At 42.1% G+C, this 17,747-nt stretch overlaps 1 protein-coding gene across 2 annotated transcripts; it reads right to left on the bottom strand.

Moving 5' to 3' along the window:
- Positions 1 to 108: 108 nt before the first annotated feature.
- LOC109907827 (zinc finger protein 37-like) lies at positions 109 to 17,276 on the bottom strand. 2 transcript variants are annotated; one of them, XM_020506059.2, is made up of 2 exons: positions 15,847 to 17,276; positions 109 to 3,581 (listed from the first exon to the last, which is right to left on the bottom strand). In XM_020506059.2, the coding sequence occupies exons 1-2, from the start codon at positions 16,010 to 16,012 to the stop codon at positions 2,590 to 2,592; spliced, it is 1,158 nt and encodes a 385-aa protein (XP_020361648.1). In that variant the 5' UTR covers positions 16,013 to 17,276; the 3' UTR covers positions 109 to 2,589. The 2 variants fall into 2 exon arrangements, with proteins under 2 accessions (XP_020361648.1, XP_020361649.1); XM_020506060.2 differs by lacking the exon at positions 109 to 3,581 and adding an exon at positions 4,874 to 6,194 and having other exon boundaries at positions 15,847 to 15,956.
- Between the last annotated feature and the right edge of the window lie 471 nt (positions 17,277 to 17,747).

Below are 17,747 nucleotides of genomic sequence, written 5' to 3'. Positions count from 1 at the left end.
TCGTTGTTCTTGTTTCCTTATTAGGATGCCGGTGGGCGGAGTTGGGAGGGTCGTCAGCTACATGGGAAACACCTGGACCACTTACACTACTGATTACACACACCATTGTATATTGTACTTGGTTGACTTTATTTAATAAATATATGTTTTGTTACTCCTTATCTCCATGTTGTCTCCCTTTTTATTACGGGCTTTGAGCCGGTTTGTGACAGTTGAGAACGTTCTAATACTGTCAAATACTTTATTACAGCATCGTCTCCCCTGGTAATATGTAAAGTTGACAGTACCATGTAAGAGCATGACGCGCTTCCTTTGAGCCTAAAACTAAGAAAACCGGTGCAAAATTGCAGGAGATCCTCGCACAGCGTAGAGGGCTGACGATATTATAATATAGATGTTATTGAATTGGGACAGGAAAAACACTGTTGGGAACTTAAAATAGTGGGCACTCATGAGGAGTCGACTGTATATCATTAGTCCAAATTTTAAACAATATCATGAATGACTCGCATGAGGTGAAAATGGATTAAATATACTCTTGGACAGATGGAAGGACATTTTCTGGATAAAGTGGATAAGTATACATTTTTAACAAATCAATAACATCAGTCATTCCATTTTCTCATCAGCCTGAGAATTATACACTGCTCCAAAAAATAAAGGGAACACTAAAACAACACAATGTAACTCCAAGTCAATCACACTTCTGTGAAATCAAACTGTCCACTTAGGAAGCAACACTGACAATAAATTTCACATGCTGTTGTGCAAATGGAATAGACAACAGGTGGAAATTATAGGCAATTAGCAAGACACCCCCAATAAAAGGAGTGGTTCTTGCAGGTGATAACCACAGACCACTTCTCAGTTCCTATGCTTCCTGGCTGATGTTTTGGTCACTTTTGAATGCTGGCGGTGCTTTCACTCTAGTGGTAGCATGAGACGGAGTCTACAACCCACACAAGTGGCTCAGGTAGTGCAGTAATTCGCCACTGGCGCCCTGTGCTCGCCACAGATGAAAGCAGGTTCACACTGGGCACATGTGACAGACGTGACAGTCTGGAGACGCCGTGGAGAACGTTCTGCTGCCTGCAACATCCTCCAGCATGACCGGTTTGGCGGTGGGTCAGTCATGGTGTGGGGTGGCATTTCTTTGGGGGGGCCGCACAGCCCTCCATGTCCTCGCCAGAGGTAGCCTGACTGCCATTAGGTACCGAGATGAGATCCTCAGACCCCTTGTGAGACCATATGCTGGTGCGGAAGGCCCTGGGTTCCTCCTAATGCAAGACAATGCTAGACCTCATGTGGCTGGAGTGTGTCAGCAGTTCCTACAAGAGGAACGCATTGATGCTATGGACTGGCCCGCCCGTTCCCCAGACCTGAATCCAATTGAGCACATCCGGGACATCATGTCTCGCTCCATCCACCAACTCCACGTTGCACCACAGACTGTCCAGGAGTTGGCGGATGCTGTAGTCCAGGTCTGGGAGGAGATCCTTCAGGAGACCATGCGCCACCTCATCAGGGGCATGCCCAGGCGTTGTAGGGAGGCCACACACACACTACTGAGCCTCATTTGAACTTGTTTTAAAGACATTACATCAAAGTTGGATCAGCCTGTAGTGTGGTTTTCCACTTTAATTTTGAGTGTGACTCCAAATCCAGACCTCCATGGGTTGATCAATTTGATTTCCATTGATAATTTTTGTGTGATTTTGTTGTCAGCACATTCAACTATGTAAAGAAAAAAGTATTTAATAAGAATATTTCATTCATTCAGATCTAGGATGTGTTATTTAGTGTTCCCTTTATTTTTTTGAGCAGTGTATATTTTTCCCATCCAGATCTTCCGGTTTCTAATAAGGTGAAAACATCAACAGAACAGTAGATTGGTGAGATTCCCATAATAAATGCACTACTCCTGGTTAATTTCTTAATCATTTAAATCCAATCGAACATTTTACAAAAGTAAATCCATAATGTATCTATCTCTCTAAAATACACAGCATGAATGATCCACAGTTGATTTTTATTCCCATCTTCTGACAGAACATCTAAGTCAATTTTCTTCCTTCTTTCAGTTTCTTGTTTGTGTATGTTCTTTTTCCATGCTTCAGTAGGTTTACCTTCTGAGTGACTCTTTTACCACAAACTGGGCAGCCATGTGACATCTCTCCTGTGTGTCAGTATATGCCTGGTTAGGTCCCCCTTCTTATTGAGGCTTTCCCCGCAGTCACCACAGCTAAATGATTTCTCCCCTGTGTGAGTCCGTAAATATGTTAGGTTAGGGCTCTATATCGCTGAAGCGTTACAGATTGCACAATAGAAATTTTAAGGTAAATTCTGATTGAGGTGACGTATGCAGTGTTTATCGTGAATACAGTCTCCGCTAACTCAGCAACATTGAAATGTAATGGCAATCATGCTGAACTTCCAAAACACTGATTGAATAGAGCCCTTAGTCTTCGTAATTAAACAATTCCAGCAGTCACCACAGATAAATGATTTCTCCCCTGTGAGAGTCCATATATGAATTCTCAGCTTCCCCTTACGATTGAAGCTTTTCCCGCAGTCACCACAGATAAATCTCTACTCTCCTGTGTGAGTCCGCATATGTGCAGTTAGGTGCTCCTTGCGAATGAAGCCTTTACCGCAGTCGCCACAGCTATATGGTTTCTCTCCTGTGTGAATCAGTATATGCCTCCTTAGATCCCTCTTCTGCCTGAAGCTTTTACAGCAAAAATGACAGCTAAAAGGTTTCTCTCCTGTGTGAGTCAGTATATGTCTTCCTAGGCCCCCTTTCTGATTGAAGCTCTTCCCACAGTCACCACAGCTAAATGGTTTCTCTCCTGTGTGAATACTCATGTGCCTAGACAGATGTCCTTTGTGTTTGAAGGTCTTGCCACAGAAGGGGCAGGTGCTGGGTTTCCCACCGTGACATAGTCGGGCATGGGCCTTCAGTTTACAGGTGGAGTTGTACTGTTTTTTGCAGAAGTGGCATTCACTGAGTCTCTTCTTGTCGAGATTCACATGCCTCTGCAGGCCCGCTTTCAGAGGAAACGTTTTGCCACAGTCCCGGCAGCGGTAAGCTTTTATAGATATGGTGCTGGGTTTGGAACAATGTTCCCCCATTGGTAGGTTCAGATCCAATGGTTGGCTGCTGTCATGTCCTAGTGGGTCGCTGCTTTTGGCTGAGCTGTGGCTGGACGCATTGCTTTGATTATCTGGAGGGTCACAGGGAATATCAAAACCCTTTAGGTGGGTCACAGTGCCAAAATGTTTAGGATCACTCTCTCTGTTCTCCACAGTCTGGGTTTGGGGAAGAGTCAAGGACCAAAGTGGGTCCTCCTGATCACATTCACTTTTCACACAGGAAGGAGTGAATTGGAACTCTATGATATCAGCCTCCAGCCCTTGAAGCTGCTCTTCCTTCTGACTGGTCCTGACTTCCTCCTGTTCCTCTTTAATCTGTGTGGGCTCGGGGTCCTCCTGCCCCAGACTGGGGCTCCACTCCTGCTCACAGTGCTGCTGCTCAGAGGGAACCTCCTCTTCAGAGACAGCGAGAGAGAGCTGCAGGGAGTCTGGAGGGAAGGAGGAGGAGAAGTGGTTATCGACAGGTGCCTATCATCATAAATATTCACCCCCCCGGATTTCTTCACATTGTAAAATGGATTTAATACCTTTTTGTTTTTGTCAACAATCCACACAAAATATGATAATGTCAAAGTGGAAGAACTAATATATATATATACACATATATACACATATATACACATATATACACATATATATATATATATTTTTTAAATCAAACATATCTAAATCGTCATTAGATAAATATTCACCCTGAGCCAGTACATGTTAGAATCACCTTTGGCAGTGATTACAGCAGTGAGTCTTTCTGGGTAAGTCTCTTTACACACCTGGAGCTTTACGCACCTGGATTGTGCAATATTTGCCCATTATATGACAAGCCTACAGACAATTCCACAGTAACGGAATTATTACAGAAACTCTGATTTTTCACTTCAAAATGTTACGAATCAAAAACATTGATTTCAAAGTTTAACAAACCACACAACTCTATGCACAAGGACTAATGAAACCATTTCCACTGAACATTTTATTGTGCAGATGCAAAGTTCAATAACAGAATTTCAGTAAAACTTCCCTCAGTTTATTTTTTGTGACCACGCTTTCCCAAAACTCTTAAATATCTGCTCTGAATCAAGATTCAAAGATGCCTGCAGCAAGAATGGGGTGTCAGCTATGACATGACACCTTGAGATTGAAAAATATATATTTTGGTTATTGAACTACAGTAAGTGAAGTGGATCCAGTAACATAATTACAATTATGGGTCCCTGATCTGAACCACACAAAACTGCATAATTATGGTTATCAATACCATTATCGTCATGGTGATGTATCCTGAATAGATACACAAAAGGTAGAAATATGTAATACCCTCCACCCCAAGCAAACACACATTTGGTTGTTAAGAACCAATCATAAATGTATATGCTTCACAAGCTTTGACATCACAATACAGCCCAGTTCAGTAACGTTCAGTACAGTACATTATACTCGTGTGCTCTACTGTACAGTACTGTACTATCCAAACTTGTGAAACATAGACGTGATCTATGATTGGCTTAGATTTGGTCTGTCCGTGGACGTCCGGTGTCGGTCGGTGCTCAGTGGGTGAGGATGCTTGCTACAGTAAATGGAAAGAGGGTAGGTGGTAGGTGTCAGATAGATCCGGGAGGGGGGGGGGGGGTCATTAACTGGAGAGTATGGATGGGTATCGTTAAGATTTGAACGGTATTACTACTCTTACCGATACTGCTTATCGATCCGGTACTTTAACGGTATTCTTATTTTTTTACGAGAAAAAAACCCCAAAACAAATTAAGAACAGAACATAATTTATTTTACATTTCAGAAAATAAAGCTATTTACAGCAAAAGAAACAGCAATGTTTTTTAATAACAAATCACTATTATAGACTAATGTTGTGATGGTAATGTAAAACAAATGAAATGAACAATATTTTCCTGCAAAAGAAAAGACAGTGGTAGAGAACCACATGGGTGGGGCCTGCAGGTAGGCTGTAAAAGAAAAGACAGTGGTAGAGAACCACATGGGTGGGGCCTGCAGGTAGGCTGTAAAAGAAAAGACAGTGGTAGAGAACCACATGGGTGGGGCCTGCAGGTAGGCTGCAGAAGGACTAACAGTTCTTCGCAGTTCTTCTGGAGAAAGATCAACATATTTGCCTTCTCTGGCAGAAGTCGGGGCATCTCCTAGCTTATTGTGTTCCCTGCTGTCGAAAATACCCTCTTGCTAGGGGTGGAGGAGGCTTGAGCACAGAGGTAGCTTGTTGCAATGTTTGTGAGGAGGGGCAGAGTATCTCTTCTCCCACCACTACATCACAGGATCTTCAGCCATGGGGATGGGAGGCAGGCCTTCGTAGAGCTCCACCTCTAGTTCAACACGCTCGCTGAGGGTGAGGGACGTGGTGTCCTGTTGGATCGTCAACCTCAACTCCCTGTCCTCCTCTGAGAACAGCTCCTCCAAGGCACTCCTTGTTTTGTACAATGGAGGAACTGCCCCATTTCCTCTCCTTCAGACTCCTCCTCCTGTTGCTGGTGCTCCGTGTCAGTCTGCTCTGCTCCTCTGACAGCCTTGGTGTCGCTCCAGTCACATTGGCCTCAACAGTTGCCTTCCTCAGCCTGTCCCAGATGACGTCACTCACCGGCCTCCCTTTAAATCCGGGGTCCATTGCTGCGGTCTCATGCAGGAAGGCTTGAATGAACTCATCCTCATAGCGCTCGGAGAGGTTCTCCGACACCTTCTCTTTGACGGTTGCCACAAACGTTGTATCTTCATTCTTCACAGTGAAGTGCTCCTCCAGTTTGTGGAGGATGGGTATGATCTGTCCACAGGTGGCCTTCTTGTCACATGACACACACAGTGTGGATGTATAGAGGATTCCCATGAGCTGGACAAACTCCTCAGCCTTATGTAAGTCCTCGTCCTTCAGACGGTCCAGGTTGTCCTTGGTCATTGCTTTTTGCAGTCGTGGGGTCCAAGGATGCTGCTTGGATCGCTGGATACTGCTCCATGAATCTCTCTATCGTGGGATAGTTCCATCTGGTCTTGACATCAAGGATGAGTGAGTGTTGCGTGAAGACCTGAAACAAACAACAACAAAAACATGCATTTAATTATTTAATTACTTGAAAATTGAATTCAATTGTTAAATGCGGACATTTCTAAATAATACCTTAATAGATTGAACTGGCTTCTTACCAAGGAGCTGCTGCTTTTCCTTCAAGACTGTTTTGGACATCGAGGATCTCTTGAACCACACGACCACTGCTCTGTTTCAGGCTGCCCATTTAGTAGATTTTCTGCGCTGCCAGATTCAATGTGTGCGCAAAGCATCCTATTTTTAGGATGTGTAGCCTCTTGATGACAACATCCATATTGCCAGCATTATCAACAGTCGCGGCTACAATCTTGCTCGGCTCTATCTCAAACTCTTCCAGAAATCTCCTCTGCCACTACTTCGCCAGATTGCGATTTGTACACTGTCCTGCTGGAGGAACTTCTGTTTTACACTGCCCCTGGCTTGTGTAGCACACTGTAACAGTGAGATAGTGGTCCTGAGGCTGGTCCATCCGTCTGATGTGATGGCCAGTGTCATGACGTTGGCCTGGGGATAGGTTTATGACAGTCATAAATACCTCTTCCCCCCCTTTTCCTCTACCGTACTAATGTGAAATTTGAAATCCCCTTGGTTAACATAGAGATCCTGGGAACATCAGGAGGTGGGGGGAAATGAACTATATTCTGGTAATCCGAACAATTGAACATATGCGGTGGTACTTAATGAATATGATGTCAGTTCGGTTGTCATCTGAGACATTCTCATCGATGATAAGATGACAAACTCTACAGTGGAAAGTCTACACATCAGAGTTATATGATTCACATGGAATTGTTGTTCAATTTAAACGTTTGAATATAAAATTATTGGTGAAGAGGCACCAAAATTAAATGCAATTTTAGGTTCCAAATGAGAGATTTGGGTTTTCATAAGGTCAAGGCTCTGCTCAATCAGTGGCCCGCCCCTGTGAAGAGACATGGGTTATAAAAAACTTTTCAAACACGCCCTCCTCTCCCTTCCTATATAAAGCCTTGACGACAATATAACCTCCTGTTCCGAGGATGTGAGGACGACGGTCCGATGTCAGAATGGTTCAGATAACAACTACAGAACGAAGCCAACATCAGCATGAGCTTTGGTTCCTGTCTATCACACAACGACGTTACTACAGCGTATCCAATTGACCACCAGAGACATTCTTCAAAGGACAAAGGACTCGGTTTGGCAACACGGCCTTCCATCTACCATCCAACCTTCCATCTACCACCAACCTACCAAAATATTTTTTGCATTTTCCTTTTCCAAATGGGCGGTAATATAGAATGCATAAAATACTGTATTTACGATAGCACAGCTTCTTCCTTTGTCCCTCAGTCTTCCCGCTCTTTCACTCAAACCCAGCCCCTTTTCTTTTGTGTAACCAGCTGTCATATCTGTTCTGCCCGCTAGGGATGTTTTCCTTTATGACGTAATTTGTAATCAAAGTATGATTCATTCTGTGTGATTAGTTAGGTATTTAGTAAATAAATAATGAAACTCAATTTTGTATTGCTCAGTCGGGTAATATTGATTATGGAGAAAGGATTTTATAGAATAGCATGTCATATCACTTGGCATAGCCAAAGACACGACACCAGCTTTGGCACGTCCTTCAGCTCAGTGATCACTTTTCTACACCACACCAGGTAGGAATGAATGTGTCACTGAGGTAACTCCTGGAGGGAGGGGTATTTTTGGGGTTGAGTGCCTCGCTCATCTCCCTACAGTAAAAAAAAAAATAGATTGTTTCCATGTGTTGAATTATCATTATTTAATTATTGTGTTGTTGTGTATTGTAGAGTGATGGGACTAACATACAACCTTTTTATACTACTATATTCTAAAAATGAATACAACTCAATATATACTGACAGACTGTTACCTAAAGCCCTTGGGCTCCACTGTTGCAAAGGGGTGTAGCCCTTTAAGTTAGTATTGTGGAGTAACTACAATGTTGTTGAGCCATCATCAGTTCTCTCCTTTCACAGCCTTTCAACTCCGTTTTAAAATGACCATTGACCTCATAGTGAAATTCCTGGTTTCCTTCCTCTCTGGCAAGGATACCGGCTTTTTTTGTAGTGACTGTATTGATACACCATCCAAAGCCACATTTTATAAGCCTAAAAATAACCAAGAATTTAAGCATATGTACTTTGGATGGTGCCCATATTGACCGTGTTCCTGTTTACCAATGCCTGGGCATCTGAATAGAAGAAAAGCTGTCTTTTAAAAAAGCATATTGATGCGTTAGTTAAGAACCAGAGTATTAAAAAAATGACTTTTATAGAAATAGGTCCTGCCTCTCGCTAAACAGGAGGCAGATTATTCAGTCGACGTTCCTGCCGGCGCTAGACTATGGCGACATCTTCTATATGAGCGCAGCTGGCGCTTCATTAAAGCCGTTAGATGCCATTTATCATAGCGCACTGAACTTTAATACGGGCAACGGTCTCACTGCATTCTCTACCAGAAAGTTGGTTGGCCCTCTTTGAGGTCACGTAGATTGATACATGGCTATGTTTTCATTTTCAACCCTTTTACAAGAGGTCCCACTGCACCTAAAATCATAACGACACTTTAGACATACGAGTTACCACACCCGGGTCTCAGGGCTGGCTAAGTCTTTAGACATACGAGTTACCACACCCGGGTCTCAGGGCTGACTAAGTCTTTAGACACGAGTTACCACACCCGGGTCTCAGGGCTGGCTAAGTCTTTAGACATACGAGTTACCACACCCGGGTCTCAGGGCTGGCTAAGTCTTTAGACATACGAGTTACCACACCCGGGTCTCAGGGCTGACTAAGTCTTTAGACACGAGTTACCACACCCGGGTCTCAGGGCTGGCTAAGTCTTTAGACATACGAGTTACCACACCCGGGTCTCAGGGCTGGCTAAGTCTTTAGACATACGAGTTACCACACTCGGGTCTCAGGGCTGGCTAAGTCTTTAGACATACGAGTTACCACACCCGGGTCTCAGGGCTGGCTAAGTCTTGAAATTCCCTTTGGTCTCTACTGATTTAGGTAAATCAGCTTATTTGCGGAACAATCTTCAAAACGTTCTTAAATGTGATGTTCTGGTGCCTCTAGGTCAACTCAGAAAGCTGATTGAGGACCGTATTACTGATGAATGTGATGTTCTGGTGCCTCTAGGTCAACTCAGAAAGCTGATTGAGGACCGTATTACTGATGAATGTGATGTTCTGGTGCCTCTAGGTCAACTCAGAAAGCTGATTGAGGACCGTATTACTGATGAATGTGATGTTCTGGTGCCTCTAGGTCAACTCAGAAAGCTGATTGAGGACCGTATTACTGATGAATGTGATGTTCTGGTGCCTCTAGGTCAACTCAGAAAGCTGATTGAGGACCGTATTACTGATGAATGTGATGTTCTGGTGCCTCTAGGTCAACTCAGAAAGCTGATTGAGGACCGTATTACTGATGAATGTGATGTTCTGGTGCCTCTAGGTCAACTCAGAAAGCTGATTGAGGACCGTATTACTGATGAATGGGTTTGTTTTTTTGACCGTGTTTTTCTTTTTGCTTGAATTTTGTATTTATAATTTTGATGTGTGTAATTTCTGTAATTCAAGGCTCATCTATAAAAAGAGACATTGGTCTCAGTATGATTCCCTAATAAAATAAAGGTTAAATAAATGTCCGCGTTTTACATGTTTACCAATATACTAAATCGGTGCCCTTCTTTGCAAGGTATGGAGAAGCTCCCTGGTCTTTGATTTAATCTGTGCTTGAAATCCACTACATGACTGAGGGACCTTACAGATAATTAATTGTATGTGTGGGGCACAGAGATGGGGTAGTCATTTAAAAATTATGTTAACATCTATTATTGCTACCTATTATGACCATGCAACTTATGTGATTTGGTGAGCTTTTTCTTTATATATTTTTTTTCATAAATTTGAATTCTTTTCACTTTGACATTGTGGAGTATTTTGTGTAGATCAGCGACATTTAAAAAATGTGGGTTGAATAGTTATAATAGGTAGACTGTATACATTGACATGCCATATCAAAATGCTTTTTTATGACAAACTATATTCCTATTTTAAATATACTCATATGAATCGCTTTTTGCTTCAGTTGTTCATTTCATCTTGTAGGCTACACATTCACAGCTAACAGCTGGATTGGTGTATAGACGGGTTGGTTGTTTAACACAAAACCGACAGAGTTGGCTTCGATTGTTGACACCATTTATCTATTTTGTCTCCAATGTTTACTGAAAAAAAAAATACATTTGCACAATGAGCACTTGTCTCTCAAACACATCGTTAAAGATGTTGGTTAGCTAGCTAGCAAATTTGACATATCAGTCAAAACAAGACATGGTATCAAGAACAAGTTAAAACTAGCTGAAACGAGCCACCTACGATTCCCCACGTGGCAGCTTCTTGTCATTTGGCGGATTCGGTTATGCTGAGCCACAGGGCACCAGTCTATGGCCCCGGTGACATGAACCGGCAACAGCGGTGAGGAGCGCCCTTCTCAAATGAACAGCAATCTGCACCGCTTGGTCATGTTGTCAACCAGGCAGCATTCCATCAAATAGTTTTGTTTCCATGTTCAAACTACTCTCAAAACTACAATTGTTCATAGAGAAACGATATTGGATGTTCTGAACCCATGTCAATGGTTAAATCACATCAGAATACTTTTTTTAGGTTTGGAAGAACAAATTGATTATTGAGTGCAATTCCCCTTTAATTGTGCATCTGGCGAGAGAGGAATGTGCAGGTCTAGCTATGGTTCTGTACTGCTGCTTCTCATTTCATGGAAAAGTTAGCAAATAACATAGGTAAGTCTACTTTGCAGTTAACATTTAATTGAGAAGGTTTTGGGGAAGGTATTTCTGTCAACCCACAAGATGCTTATATCAACTGGCTACACACGGATTGATAGACAAACGCGCACCACAGACAGACAGGGGCAATATTGCTGGAAATGAATTGGCAGATAGGTTTGTGTTTCTAAGCCAATAGTGGCTAACCAGGGGTGGGATAATGTCAATGTTCAATGTTGTGTTGATTAGATAGTAGCTGGGAGCTTGCGGTGTCAGATACTTGTGAGATTTGTTTATGACAGTTTGCAATGGCACACATGAAAAATTGCATATTTAAGTGAGATGGCCCAGGAAGCCCGTGTTTGGAGGATATACTGGCACGGGTGTGTTGGCAAATCATGCAAATATATCCCCAAATACCGGCTTCTCGGGCATTACCAACATATTCAAATAACGATTGACATTTACACAAAAAAAAATATATAGTCCAGACTAGGGTTGCACATTTTGGGGAATATTCAGAGGTAGAAACTTTGTGGGAATTAACGGGAATATATGCAAATGTATAATAATACCATTTAAATGTAGATGTTTTTTGCATTGGATATATTTACCATATATGGAGACGGTAAAAGGTTGGTTTCTTAGACATATTTGCAAATGATTAAATCCTTCCAAAACAAATAAAAATGACTAGTTTCAAATGTAACTTTAATTAAATTAGTTGACTCTTCACATGGGATGATTTCACTGAACAAAAGGGAATATTGAATGATCCATCACATCTCCCAAAAATATTTTAAACATCTGTAAAATGATAGTGTAGAAACTAAAGCTTTGGTTGTCTTCCCCCTCCCTTGACCTCCTCAATGTCCACCTCTTGAATATCAGACTCTGAAGCCTCATCTTCCCTGCCACTTTCCAACCTTGTTGAGGATGGCTTCTTGTCCGGTTCAAAAAGCCTCAAATTTGCCCGGATGGACACCAATTTTTCAACCCTTGTATTGGTCAGCCTGTTGAGTGCTTTGGTGTGTGTGTTCCCAAACAAGAACCAGTTGCGCTCTGAGGCGGCTGATGTTGGTGCAATTTGGAGGAGGATTGAGGCAACGGGGGAAAGAGCCTCAGATCCACAAAGTCCCTTCCACCAGGTGGCTGATGAGATATGTTGGCACGACTGCCATATTGCATCTCCATCCCAAAGCCCTTGCTTGGAAGTGTACTTCGCCAGACGGCCAAGAAACTTGCCCTCATCCAGGCCAAGGTGGCGAGACACGGTAGTGATGACACCATAGGCCATGTTGATCTCGGCACCTGACAGGATGCCCTTGCTAGGATACCTGGGGTCCAACATGTACGCTGCGGCATTTATGGGCAGTTTCCTCTGCTTGTAACAACAGTGAAGTGGACAGAGCAGTATGGATTTCTTATCTTACATCTGCAGGCAGAGTCTGAACATCAGACAGGCATTGTCTCCCTCAATCAGTGCAATGGTTACTGCTATAGGTTTCAGGAGTTTCAGGCTGCTTACCACTCTCTCCCAAAAGACATCATCCAGGAGGATCCTCTTGATGGGGCTGTCCATATCGGCAGACTGTGATATGGCCCTTTCTTGGAGAGACTCCTCCACCTCCAGGAGACTGTCAAACATGATGACAACACCACCCCAACGGGTGTTGCTGGGCAGCTTCAATGTGATGCTCTTATTCTTCTCACTTTGCTTGGTGAGGTAGATTGCTGCAATAACTTGATGACCCTTCACATACCTAACCATTTCCTTGGCTCTCTTGCAGAGTACATCCATTGTTTTCAGTGCCATGATATCCTTGAGGAGCAGATTCAACGCATAAGCAGCACAGCCAATGGGTGTGATATGAGGGTAGGACTCCTCCACTTTGGACAAAGCAGCCTTCATGTTTGCAGCATTGTCTGTCACCAGTGCAAATATCTTCTGTGGTCCAAGGTCATTGATGACTACCTTCAGCTCATCTGCAATGTTGAGATTGGTGTGTCTGTTGTCCCTTGTGTCTGTACTCTTGTAGAATACTGGTTGAGGGGTGGAGATGATGTAGTTCATCATTCCTTGTCCACGAACATTCGATCACCCATCAGAGATGATTGCAATACAGTCTGCTTTCTCTATGATTTTCTGGACCTTCACTTGAACTCTGCATCCAGCAAATGAGTAGATAAAGCATGTCAGGTTAGAGGGGTGTATGCTGGGCGAAGAACATTCAGAAATCTCTTCCAATACACATTGCCTGTGAGCATCAGAGGTGAACCAGTTGCATACACAGCTCGAGCAAGACATTCATCAGCTTCCAGGACCATGAGCTGTTGCTATCGATAAGGTGTCTGATTCATCATTTTCACCTCGAATAGAAGTAGAGGGACTTTTGTCAGAGGTTGCTTGTTGTGAGCGCTGATGGAACTTTATGCACTTGGCCAGAAGATTCTGCATCTTTGTCATTCTTCACATATGACTTAGCACAGTATTTGCAAATGTACACAGCTTTTCATTCTACATTAGCTGCAGGGAAATGTCTCCACACATCAGATAGTGCCCGTGGTATTTTCCTGTAAAGATTAGACAAAAAAAATAGTAAAATAAATACAATTCCATGTACGGATAAATAGTTAAGCAGTTAGATTAAACAACTCCTTTTGTAAGATAAATGTTTTAAATAAAACATGTATGGAAATAGGTGAATTAACACTCTTCAGTTAGCAGGCTCAAGCAAGCTAAAACCAACTAGCAGAAATTATTTAAACCCACTTTGCTCTATGCTACTATGCTACTTTACTAGTTAACAAAAAAATTGTCATAGAAAATATATTCACCCCACCCAGTATCTCAACTTACCAGACAGCAAGTAGTCCTTGGCTCAGATGGTTTCGTAGTGTGGGCTCAATAGCATCTAATTAGTGTGCAAGATCTTGAGAATCAGCTGTACATGTGATGGAAGAATGCACTGTGCATGCAGAGGGTTGCAAAGACCTAGAATTGCCTTATGTGTATCCCACAGAAAAGGTTCACTGTTTTAAACGTTTTTGATGAATTTAAGCAAAATTCCCAGATTCCCTTTTTCGGAAAGTTACCGAACCTTTGAAACCCTAATCCCGACACAAATCTAGGGTTGCTACACAAGCCCGGCTGGACATTCTATCGGTTGCCAGAGATGCGACCCAGTCGTTCAATCTAAATGTTCCATTTCCATACTTGCTGGAAACATTCTTATCCCCTTGCTTGCTAGCTAGCCACCTAGGGCTAACTTATAGTCACATCAAACCGTGCAGCCAGAATAACAGCAGCAGCTGCATTTGGTTAAGGTGTTTTCTAGTGACTTTTATTTTGACACATCCATAACAATGAGCTAATGAGGTGCGATTTCGCCTGGCATTGAAAATATGCTCTCTCGTCAGGACAATGTTTTTCAGAGCAGCTGAACAACACAGCTAATCAAATCACTTCAAACTGAAGCTGGAAAGACAGCAAACTAGATGCACTTTGTTTAGTTTTACCTGTTGTCTATTGATAGTTATTTGTATATATCCATGAAATTATACTGATTCATGATTTCGATTGGCTGAGAAAAGCTGCCTGCCTGTCTCATCCCGACACCATTACTATGGGACAGCTGGAGATCGAATCTGAATATTGAAACAATGTTGCAAATGTCAGAGAGACAGACAGCAAGGTTTACACAAATCTCCACTGTTGAAAATAAAATGTTAGTCTAAAGGAAATGTGAGATGATGTCTAGATGCTTTTATAGTGGAGATCAAGTTTATAAATTGACTGTTTGGGCTGATGGGACAGTGGATAAAGAAGTCAAATGGACCAGAGTAAATAGGCATTTTAATGTCATAAAATGAGCTGGCTGGTAACTTGTGCACTAGACACCGGCTGGATACCGTCAGGTTGAGAGCTTCAAGTTCCTTGGTATCCACATCACCAATAAACTAACATGGTCCAAGCACACCAAGACAGTCGTGAAGAGGGCACGACAAAACCTATTCCCCCTCAAGAGACTGAAAAGATTTGGCATGGGTCTCAGATCCTCAAAGGGTTCTATAACTGCACCATCGCAACCATCCTGGTTGCATCACTGCCTGGTATAGCAACTGCTCGGCCTCCGACTGCAAGACACTACAGAAGGTAGTGCGAAAGGCCCAGTACATCACTGGTGGCAAGATTCCTGCCATCCAGGACCTCTATACCAGGCGGTGTCAGAGGAAGGCCCTAAAAATTGTCAAAGACTCCAGCCACCCTAGTCATAGACTCTTCTCTCTGCTACCGCACGGCAAGTGGTACTGGAGAGCCACACGTCTAGGTCCAAGAGGCTTCTAAACAGCTTCTACCCCCAAGCCATAAGACTCCTGAATCAAATGGCTACCTAGAGCCCCCTTTTACACTGCTGCTACTCTCTGTTATCATCATCTATGCATAGTCACTTTAATAACTCTACCTACATATTACCCAACTAACCGGTGCCTCTGCACATTGACTCTGGACCGGTACCCCCCCTGTATATAGTATCGCTATTGTTATTTTACTGCTGCTCTTTAATTACTTTTATTTATTATTCTTATCTGTATTTTTTTAAACTGCATTTTTGGTTAGGGGCTCGTAAGCATTTTACTGTGAGGTCTACACCGGTTGTATTCGGCGCATGTGACTAATAACATTTTATTGGAATGTGATTTTAAGCTATCAGCATTCAGAATCAGATCCATCGTTGTATAAAGAAAAACAAATGGAGAACATTTGCCTAAACAGTATGCGAATTTAGTAGAACTATAGGTAACTATCAGTATATCTACAAACGAACCTCTTTTGTATAGTTTTATCCCCGGTGTAATCCGCAGCAGTCCACGAAGCCGATGATTCTCCTCCTGATACTCCACTACCGTTTTCTCAACGGCCCCGAAAATCTCCGCCGCAGCCGCAGTTAAGCGCTCATTTAAAAACACACGCAACAAATCTAGTTTAGCCATTTTCAGTCAAATGAGAGTTAGGTAGCCTCTTCAGTTGAGTCACTTGATCTTTCTTTATTTCTAACAAGGTATGCTAAATCAAACCGACGGTGAAGCGGGCAAGAATAAATTAGTACTTCCGGGTCACCGATTTTTGAAATCCTTCAGAATAAATGTCCCATCCTGAACATTTTGTAAATGTATAATTATTGTGAAAATGATGGAAAATGTGCACAATTATCAACATATTTCATACTAGTTATCATACAAATAATAATTACAAGTATTTTTAAAAGATATTGTCATTTCTTTCTATAAAAAAAATATTTACACCTGAATGGTCAACAATGTTTTGTTAAGTACTATTATTTATTGCACCGTACAAAATTATCTGCAGCGATGCTCCTCTGAATATAAACTTTGTAGATTTTGAAACCAGAAGTGCTATTAACAATAATGTCAATGCTATAATATTACTTGAGCTATAAAGGCGACTAACTTTATTTATTTTTTAATATTGTTAAACAAAATTCTAAGTCTGCTAACATTTCTTTACAAATGGTCTAAATGTATAACATTTTATATTATTTTTCACGATCTTCATTGTGGGACTATTATTTTGAAGGAAAATCCCCGAGGTCACAGCCTTATTCTTGCTGGTAGAACGGGTCAAACTCCAAACTAGAGTCATCGGGTCAAATGTCGTCTCGGGCCGAACTGCGCATGTGCAGGCCGTCAAATCAAAAAGTTGTTTTTGACGAAAATGAAAACGTACCTGTCACCTTCAACAGTTTGGAGTAATAATATGTTCAACAACTAAGGAAGAATTTTCACTTCGATCATTGATTTCTCAAACCCCAAACCATAGCATGGTCTGTTTGGTTTGTTTCACAAGCGTTCCCGGAAGTCTCGCGATGTTGCGCCCATACAAATAAGAATTAATTCTTATTTCTATGGTTGCAACTCTGGGTTTAGAAACTCTGTGCTAGAGTCGTCTTCAAACCTACTTCCGTGTTCTAGTCAAATCATTTTTGAAAATGCCTTGTTTCCGATCAGAGGCGAGCCCAGAAACGCAAAAAAAGCCCCGACCAGGTGGAAGGCAGCCTACAGACCAGTAGTAAAGGAACACGATAACTACATGTAAACAAACCGTGGTTGATTAAGTCTTTCCACGAATAGAGTACATCCTTCACCTAGTTTTAACATTCTGTCATAAAGAGCACATGTTCAACTTCCTTAAAAAAACATGATCTCAAGGGATTAAACAAAAAAAATACTATAGTACCAATAAAGTGCAATTGAAGTAAATCAGCCATAAATCCCGTGTGACAGGGGGAATGGAAACGTGTTGTGGAATATTGAATCAAAATATTTCAGATACTGGAACTTGTAAATTCAATGAGACTTTACTACAAAGTAACAAAGCCGAGCAATTCCATGTAAGAACTGAATTCTCTTGCCACAGACCTCAGGCTTTATAGGTTTCCACTTTCAGATAACACACATGGTCACTCCCCTCTACATAGATGATTAACACCCCTTGGCCTCTTGCCACCATTATCTTTCTGTCTCAATTCTTGCTTGTTTACCAATTCTATTGGTGGCTTATCCATACACAAATGCACGTGTCTGTCCCATGGTACTCATGGTACTACACAATGGCTCTCCCCAAGCCTGTAATGGCACAGACATACATACATAATGCAATTGTATGTCTCAACGCTAGTCATAGGACGAGGTAATTACTTCCCTCAGG

The sequence above is a fragment of the Oncorhynchus kisutch genome, linkage group LG17 (assembly GCF_002021735.2).
Source record: "Oncorhynchus kisutch isolate 150728-3 linkage group LG17, Okis_V2, whole genome shotgun sequence".
NCBI lineage: Eukaryota > Metazoa > Chordata > Actinopteri > Salmoniformes > Salmonidae > Oncorhynchus > Oncorhynchus kisutch.
Note: the sequence above shows the minus strand (reverse complement) of the source record. Positions and strands in the feature narration are given on the sequence as shown.

Coding starts and splice junctions, on each gene's coding strand:
- LOC109907827 (XM_020506059.2), bottom strand. CDS start 16,012: ATGGCTAAACTAGATTTGTTGCGTGTGTTTTTAAATGAGCGCTTAACT. Junction 3,582..15,846: donor GATAAAACTATACAAAAGAG/GTTCGTTTGTAG, acceptor CCTTCCCTCCAG/ACTCCCTGCAGCTCTCTCTC.